The 9,268-nt window shown below is 44.2% G+C and overlaps 1 protein-coding gene across 1 annotated transcript in view; it reads left to right on the top strand.

Annotated features, from left to right (window-relative positions):
* The first annotated feature begins 912 nt into the window (after positions 1-912).
* Positions 913-9,268, top strand: part of SHROOM2 (shroom family member 2) — a 150,031-nt gene continuing 141,675 nt past the window's right edge. Inside the window, exon 1 of the mRNA XM_025209247.1 lies at positions 913-968. Coding sequence (XP_025065032.1) covers positions 942-968 — 27 coding nt within the window. The 5' untranslated portion in view covers positions 913-941. The remainder of the gene's footprint in view (positions 969-9,268) is intronic.

Genomic DNA, 9,268 nt, shown 5'->3' with positions numbered 1-9,268 from the left:
CAACTGTTCTCCCAGATCCTGATGCACCCCCCTTAATACTTATAGGGAGCCACCAAGTCCCCCCTGAGCTTTCTCTTTGACAGGCTGAGGAGTCCCATGTCCCTCAGCCTCTCCTCGTAAGGCTTGCTCTCTTGGCCTTTGATCATACGGGTGGCTTTCCTCTGGACTCTCTCAAGCTTATCCACATCCCTCCTGAAGTGGGGGGCTCAAAACTGAATGCAGTACTCCAGCTGCAGCCTCACTAAGGCCAAGTAAAGCAGGAGAATGACGTCCCCAGTTATTTCTTGAGATGCACCAGTAGATGCATGCCAGAGTTTGGTTTGCTCTGCTGACCACAGCATTGCATTGGGGGCTCATGTTCATCTTGTGGTCAGTCAAGACTCCCCCTCCCCCAAGTCCCTTTTGGTCATGGTGCTAGCGAGCATAGCACTGCCAAGTATGATGCCGGTTTTTCTCTGAAGGTGGAGTACCTTGCATTTCTCTATGTTGAATGCCATCAGGTTTTGGTCTTCCCACTTTGCAAGCGTGTCCAGGTCAGCCTGTATCCCCAGCCTGTCCTCCAGTGTGACTGCCTTCCTCCATAGTTTAGTGTCATCCATGAACTTTGCCAGTCTGTATCTGATGCCTGAATCCAGGTTATTAATGAAGATATTGAAGAGTACCGGCCTGAGCACTGACCCCTGGGGGACTTCACTCATAAACTTGCACCATGTTGATTGATTTTTTTTTTTTTTTTTTTTACCATCAGCAGTACCCTTTGGGTCTGACCCCAGAGCCAGTTCCCCAGCCATCGGACCATGAGGTGGTCGAGGCCATAGTTCCCCAGCTTGATCATGAGGACATCATAGGATACCAAGTCAAAGGCCTACTTGAAGTCCAGATAAATGACATCAACCTCATTTCCCTTGTCCAGGCAGTGCATCACCTGGTCATAGAAGGAGATGACGTTGGTCAGGCAAGACCTTCCGGTAATAAAACCATGTTGGCTGGCATTCAGTAGGTTGCCTTCAGTTAGCCTGTTGCAGATGGATCCCTTAATAATTTTCTCCAAGATCTTTCCAGGGTGTTCATAGCTGTACTTAAGTGGGTAACAACCTAATGTATAACTCTTTTGAGCAGTTAGCTCCAAAGTATTTGAGGTATGGAGTGCTAAGTTGAGGGGAAGTATAGCCCTTTTGGAATAGCAGTAGTGGGCCCTTGGGCAGAAAAGTTGTGAAAGGTTAAGGATGCACCAGCAGCACCAAACTGGCTTAAATTTGGATTGGTGATGCAAATTATGTGACAGAAGTGCTTACTATGCATAAACTTGTACTGTCCTTTGCACAGCTCTTGATCCAACTCCTGTCACTGCTATCCTTGCCTACAGTGTACTTAGGATGATGACAACCCATCTAGTTGCAGTGAAATCAGTGAGACTACTCATGTGATCAAGTATTTACTGTTGAAGTAGTTGTTGTACAATATAGCCAAAGACAATACAGCTTTAGAAAAACATGTTCACTGAAAATGGAAACTTCTCATCACTTTGTATGATTCACTCCCACAGTATCTGAGTATTTCATAAGCATTAATGAACATGTCTTTGAAAGGAAGTATTTAATTACTGCTTGGCAGATAAGAAATGAAGGCACATAGAATAATAGAAATTAAGGGCTGGAAGGGACCTCGAAAGATCATAGACTCCAACCCCCCCTGCTCTGGGCAGGAATAATGCTGGGATCAAATGATCCCAGCAAGGTATCTGTCCAGTTTCCTTGTGAGGACTTCCAAGGTTGGGGACTCCACCACCTCCTTGGGAAGTCTATTCCAGATTCTGGTTATCCTTACCATAAATAAGTTCTTTGCATCTAACCTGAAACCATCCCCTAACAGTTTATGGCCTGCCATTGCTCCTTGTCCTCCCCTGAGGCGCCCCTAGTGAACAGATTTTTTTTTTTTTCTCCCAGCTCCTGATATTCACCCCTGATATACTTATAAAAGTCCCCTCTCAGTCTTCTATTCCCCAGGCTGAACAGTCCCAGATCCCTTAGTCTTTCCTTAGTCTTTCCTCTAAGGTTTGTCCTCCAGGCCCTTGATCATTAAGATTAAGGTTAAAAACTGTAACATGGAAATTCTTCCATATTACTGCATGGTATCATAGTGTGTCAGAGGTATCATAGTGGACACCCTTCATTAAGTTTGTTTCATCTTTGATCTTTGATCATTAGCTATTTGGGTCAGGGATCATTTTATCTTTTGAACAGTTTAAATTATTTTAGTCTGGTCTCTTGAATACACAGTTTGTTATATTCTTGTCATACTCTTACTTGCATTATATGAGCAGAGTGAACTATGTTAGCAATGTCCTAGTGGGACAGATGGACAGACAGACAGACACTAATAATGTGCTTACATTAAGAAAGGTCAACATGTGATGGGACCTAATGTGTGATACACACAGTCGCACCTCCTGTCATGCCACACATGCATGGCAGGAAACATGATCATGGGCTCCCTCTGCACTAGCAAAAAGCAAGCTCCCATGACTGGGAGCCCCCTCATTTGAGGGGCTTCCAGGCATGGAGACACTCCATACACCCCGAAGGCTGGGGGATCATACCCCACAACTGCGGGGTTCATGCACCCCTGGGTCTTCTGTGATCCCTCAGCTTTAGGTGTTTCACATACCCCTGGGGCTGGGTGGGGATTGTGGCAGCCATGATCCTGCAGGCCTGGGGGTTTCATGCACTCCTAAGGTAGCCTCACACCCCTTGGCTAATGGGATGCAGCTGGGTCCCAGCATCTGAAGCTGCAGGACCCAGAGTCAGCAGCTCCAGGGGCTGAGAGTTCCCTTTTGTTGCAGGACTTCCAGGCCAGGGTTGGGCATGCTATATACTACAGGTCCATCAGCTACAGGGCTCCCAGCCTCAGGGGAGACCCTGCTACATGTGAAAATTAAAGCTTGATAGCAACCAGCTATAAAGTTAGTACACATTTTTGACGTCTAACTTTATAGCTGGTTGAAACTTTTTATAGGGTGATAGGTACTTTGCACATGTGGTTGGCCTCAAGGAAATTGTGCAGTTTACCAGTTAATTGTGTGATACCTGTAATGTGCAGACAGGGCCTTATGCTACGGTATTGTCTTTAGAATAAAGCACTATCTGCTGTGCATTTTAGCTTTTAAAATGGAAATGAATATTTTTTGCCATATCTTTGGAATTCTTGCTCCTGGTTTTAGAAACGCTGAATGTGTTTCTGTTTGGAATGCATTTTTATTGTTGTAGTAAATCCCACAGAAAAATGGACTCTTACAATGGAAATGACACTAAGTCTTTAATCAAAACAGGAAGAGTGGTGGAATATTATAAAAATGGATAAATACTTAAAAGGCCGTATCAAATGACAGAACTTCAAAAGACTGCTTTCTAAACACTAAGAATCCACAGCATAATTGCATGTAGGAGATAGAAAAATTCATAGAAAAATGGGTATGCATCAGTAAGTGTCCTTGCCTAGTGAATTCAGAGCTATCTGTTTGGGGCATTTTGGATCTGATTTTTCCATGTCATAATGTTGGATAGTTTTTTTTGTAAAATAATTTCTCCTTCCTGGGTTCCCATCTCTGCCCTGTGATGCTTTAAAGATGCCAGTGAGTCCCTCCCTCTCTGCCTCCCCTATCTTTTTGAGGTAAAAGTTTGCTGGGTCAGACTAAAACCATTAGACCTCATTAAAGAAAATTTATAAAGGGCTTAGGTGAGACTGTCTGGAGAAGGTAAATGAAGGCATGATCAGGGTCTGACATTAAAATAGGAGTTGCCAAAATATGGAATGGGCTTCCAAGGGAGGTGGTGCTTTCCCCTACCCTGTTCAAGAGGAGCTTAGACAGGCATCTGGCTGGGGTTACCTAACCCCAGCGCTCTTTCCTGCCTGGAGCAGGGGTTTGGACCCGATGATCCTACCAGGTCCCTTTCGACTCTAGAAATCTATTAAATCTTCCATTTGCATACCAGTTATGCTGAAGATAGGACAGGGCTTGTTGGCAGCTTTTTAGAGACTATAACTGCTAGCAACAATTGCCACCAGAGCTAAGAGCAGCATTCGTAATTAGCTTTAAACACCTCCTAGGCTGCTTGAGGACGTGACATAAAACAAACAAATGGTGCTTTAAGCTTGGCACACCCCTGCACTAAGCACAGCACATGCCCAGAAGGGGTCTCACATAAGCTTGACCTGGCTTGCCCAGTGTCTATATAGATCAGGTGCTTCAGTGGGACTTCTTGGCAGTTTTATCTAATAGATGATTCAGTCAGCTTTAGATAAAGCCACCAAAAAGCCCTGTTGAAGCATCGGATCTATACAGATGCTGTGGAGCTGAGTCAAAGCTGCATCTTCCAGTAAAGTGCTGGGGGTTTTTTGTTTTTGTTTTTTTTCACGTCTGTCAGCACCCCTAATCTGCACCCTTTTTTTAGGCACCAATGTGAAACTGGGATTGTCACAACCTGAAATGTGCACCTGGACTTTGGCATCTAAGTGGTTCCTTCATGTAAAGGCAACTAGCTCATTCTTTTGTAGTACAGCTGGAGGAAGAGAAGAGGGGAATGGTAGAGGTGGACACTTTTTGCCTGGTAGCCTAGTGATTAGAGGACTTGCTTAGGAAGTTGAAGAACCAGTTCTAGTTCTTCCTTAGCCCTTGGGCAGTTTCATAATCACCAGGCCAGGGGCTAAGCTGGGTTGAAGGCAAAATTTGTTGAAGCTGAGGTCACTGGAAGGGGCTTAATGTAACTTAACTGACCTTCAAGCTGTTGGCGTGCTTTTGTGTTGACTACCAGATACTGCCCATCTGAGAAATTAAGAATTGTGTTGGTGGCTCCTAATTTGTGAGCTCAACAGCCAGAGATAGGTGCCAAGATCCTACAATGGTGACCTCTAGGCATGCAGAACAGAATAGCTGGCACCTAAGTAGTTTTTCGAGTGAAAATGTATGTACCCAGAAGTAAGTCTGAGTTAAGTGGAGTTTCTCTAAGTCACTGTCTTTAACTTAAGTTAAATTTAGGTGCATATGTCCAACTTTAGACTCCTTGGTTCTTTTTTTTGTGAACTCACTCTCAGATATGATAGTAAAGGAAAGGAGGGTATATAAGTATGTAGAATTGATGTAATGACCGCTCTTGCAGATGTTACATCTGTCATACTTTACAAGTGAGCTTAGAGGGCCAAAAAAGCAAACGGCTAAATGTTCACCTTGTTTATTCCACTAAAAAAATGGCTGATCAGACACAAAAATGGCAGATCTGGATCATAGGTTCATAGATGTAGGGTCGGAAGGGACCTGAGCAGATCATCAAGTCTGACCCCCTGCCCTGGGTAGAAATGAATACTGGGCTCATATGATCCCTGGTAAATTTGGACTCGTATGACCCAAGCTAGGTAATTATCAAGCCTCCTTTTAAAGACTCCTAAGGTAGGAGCCAGCACCACTTCCCTTGGAAGCTGGTTCCAGCTCCTGGCCACCCTGACTGTGAAGTAGTGCTTCCTGATGTCTAGCCTGAACTTACTCTCAATCAACTTGTGGCCGTTATTCCTTGTTACTTGGGGAGATGCTTGGGGAAACAGGGTCTCACCCATTCCCCTCTGGCCCCCCTGGTAAGTTTATAGATGGCCACTAGATCCCCTCTCAGCCTTCTCTTGTGAAGGCTGAACAGGTTCAGGTTCTGTGCTTTGTCAGTGCTTTAATCTCTTACGCCAGCTCCCGTAAGGGTCGATTGGGTAGCAGAAATTGCTCCCACTGGTGGCTTGTAGGAAGCCCCAGCAGAGCTTGCAATGGCAACCAGAGGTGAGCAGCCAAGTGTCATTGATCATAGCTTGCTCATCAGCTCCCTATCACTGCGCTTCCTTCCCCCAACCTTGCTGGCGAGCACACCTTTTTGGTAACTTTGTCATGCTTCAGGCAGGGGCTTGTGCGTGTGTGGCCACATATGTTGCACTGTTTCTGTAGTGCAGCATCCTCATAGTTTGCCAAAAATAACACCACAGTCCACCATCTTACCATAATGCACTATCTCTAATACCCATTTGTTCCTTTTGAGTTTCAGCTTCACTTGTAGGTGGTCTGGACTTAACCTGTACTGTGTGTTTCCTGTGGAATGAAATGCAATAGCAGCATGTGGAATTATTTTTGTGTATTGTGGGTCTCAGCCTATTATGTTCGTGCTAAGCTTTAATTATAAAGGATTTTCCCTCCCCCCATTCTGAACTATGTTGAGTCAGTTGATTTATTACTGCTTCATTTTACTTGCCTTGAGAGAATTAATTTAATGGCTTGTTTACTTACTACTTTTTATTAGGGTAGCTCTACTGTGAACATAGAATGGATTTTACAGACCATCAACATCCCAGCCTGCACAAAGCTTTTCTTTTTGTCTGGGTGATAAAGTATATATTTATGGGGTCGCTCCTGATAGCAGAATGATGGCAAAAGTAACTGTTTTCCTGGTGTTTGTCTCTCCTTTTCCCCCCCTCTTTAAAGAAAGGAGTCTCCAAGGACAATAACCTAATATCATGTTTTCATTCTAAATGAAACTAGATACTGTATGTGACACTACTTCCCCAACCTGCCTCCACTTGTTTATATAGGTGTCCATACAGGAATGTGGATATTTAAAGTTAAAGCTGATAAACACACAAGTTAATGGGTCACAGTCTAGAATTGTTGCATCTCTATCAACCTTTGTCAGTTTTAGATCTACAAACATGACTCACTTTTCACTCACTCCACCACTTAGGTTAGCAAGCCTGAGAGGTAGATTTGAAATTATCATTTGAATGTGCTGCATATCTCCCTGTGAAATCTTCCTTTTGTTTTTCACAGTCTCCCTTATCTGGAAACCTTCACCCCATTTCATGAAAAGTTCCTTTATCCTGTAACATGCAGGCATTGCCTGTATTTTGTTTCTTACTTCCTGAAATGTAATTGATACCTCCTATTCCTTAGGAACAGATACTATATTGGGCTTAAGCAAACATTGTTTTACTAAAAGATTTTTAAGTAAATTTTCTTATTCCCATCCCACATGCCATCATTCAGATTAAAAAGTGTTTACTGATGCCTGAAGGAAATGCACATTGAAAGGTATTTTGAAATATGTTGTCAGGACAACTGTGCTCATACATTGACATTCTTTTTTGCATCTTAAGATTGGTCTACGCGCACAATTTGGATAACTGTTTTTGGGCTGTGCCTTTTTTTTTTTTTTAACCAGCATAATTATACTGATGCAACCTCTAGTGTAGACAGATTATGATGATCATTATTATAAAACATATCCATACAGGAGTATCTGTACCAATATAAAGCACCTTTATCACGAAGCAACAGCTTTAAATTGTATTGGAAGAGTGATTAAAAACCCCATAGGGTGAGCAAAAAAATTATAGTCATAAGACTGGAAATTGGGAAATGGCAATAATGCCGTAAAGGAGAGAGAAGTGAGAATAATGGGGCATGCTTCCAAACATTTGAGCTGTTTATGCACAAGTACCAGTAGAATGAGGAATAAACACAAAATTAAAACTAGATCAAATTAGATCAAAATTGTGATACAAATTGTATCTTAGTGGAACAAACTGAAAGACTGGAATGAAGGGCATGGCTTGTTTACAAAGAACAATGAGGTTAAAATGGAGAGGGGGAAATGGCTGTGAAATTTAGAAAGAGGCTTTTTTTAAGTCTCTGGGTAAAAATCATAGAATCATAGAAAGTTATAGTTAGAAGGGACCTCAAGAGGTCATTAATTCAACCCCCGGCTCAAAGCAGGGCCATCCCCAACTAGATCATCCCAGCCAAAGCTCTGTCTAGCCAGGTTTTGAAAACCTCCAAGAATGGAGCTTCCACCACATCTCTGGGTAACCTGTTCAAGTGTTTTACTACCCTCATGGTGAGAAAATTCTTCCTAATATCTAAGCTAAACTTCCCTTGCTTCAGGTTGAGACCATTGCTCCTTGTTCTATCATCTGCCATCACAGAACAGTCTAGCTCCATCCACTTTTGAACCCCGCTTCAGGTAGTTGAAGGCTGCTATTAAGTCCCTTCTCCGTCTCCTCTAGATTAAATAAGCCCAGTTCCCTAGCCTTTCCTTAGAAGTCATGTCCCCCAGCCCCCTCACCATTTTTGTTGCCCTCTGCTGGACTCTCTCCAATTTGTCCACATCCTTTCTGTACTGGGGGGCCCAAAACTGAACACAGTACTCCAGATGTGGCCTCACCAGTGCTGAATAGAGGGAAATAATCACTTCCCTAGACCTACTAGCAACACACCTACTAATACGGCCCAGTATGCCGTTAGCCTTCTTTGCAACAAGGGCCCACTGCTGGCTCATATTCAGCTTATTTTCCACTGTAACCCCCAAGTCCTTTTCTGCAGAGCTGTTGCCCAGCCAGTCAACCCCCAGGCTGTAGCGGTGCATGGGATCGCTCCGTCTTAAGTGCAGGACTTTGTACTTGTCCTTGTCAAACCTCATGAGATTCCTTAGGCCCAATCCTCCAGTTTGCCTAGGTCAGTGGTTCTCAACCTTTTTTGTACCAGGACCCATTTGTAAACATTGACCAGTATTGACCCAGTGAATAGTTTAAGTAGAAAACGTACAAGTATATTGGCTCCCAAATACTTATTGCACACTACAAGTTAAAACAGTTCAACAGTCTTTAAAATTAATACAGAAATCAACACCAACAGAAAACATTAACAGCAATATCAACATGCGGTCCTCCATTACTTCCAAGTGACATATATCATTGTGCAATTTGTACAGTGCAAATCACTGGTGCCCCTCACTCCCAACCCATAGCCCCACAGCCCTGCCAGTGCTCCTCGGTTCCAACCCATAGCCCCTCAACTACCCCCTCCTCCCCAGCCTGCTGATGCCCCTTACTCTTGACCCACTACCCCCCCCTGCCCTGGTCCCAGCCTGTCAGTGTGTGGGGCAGGGGTGGGGGGGAGGTTGTGCCCACATCAGGCACGGGGCTGCAACCTGGTTGGATCTGTGTAGTCCTCACCTCGTTCCTGCCACTAGCCGCTTGCACGCTGGGCCACGGCTCTACCCCACTGCGATGGCCTGGTCTGATCACCACTTCCCTCAGGCCGCCCACGCTGCTTGCAACTCCACCTCCCTTGCAGGGTAGAGCTGCGTCCTGAGGAGAGTGGTGGCAGCAGGAGAAGGTGAGTCCATTATTCCTTGTGCAGTCTCTCCATCCCTCTTTGCCCTCCTTCACTGGGTCCTGCTTACTGGGT

Source organism: Alligator sinensis, unplaced genomic scaffold, assembly GCF_000455745.1.
Source record: "Alligator sinensis unplaced genomic scaffold, ASM45574v1 scaffold312_2, whole genome shotgun sequence".
Lineage (NCBI taxonomy): Eukaryota > Metazoa > Chordata > Crocodylia > Alligatoridae > Alligator > Alligator sinensis.
This window is presented reverse-complemented; position numbering and strand designations above follow the sequence as displayed.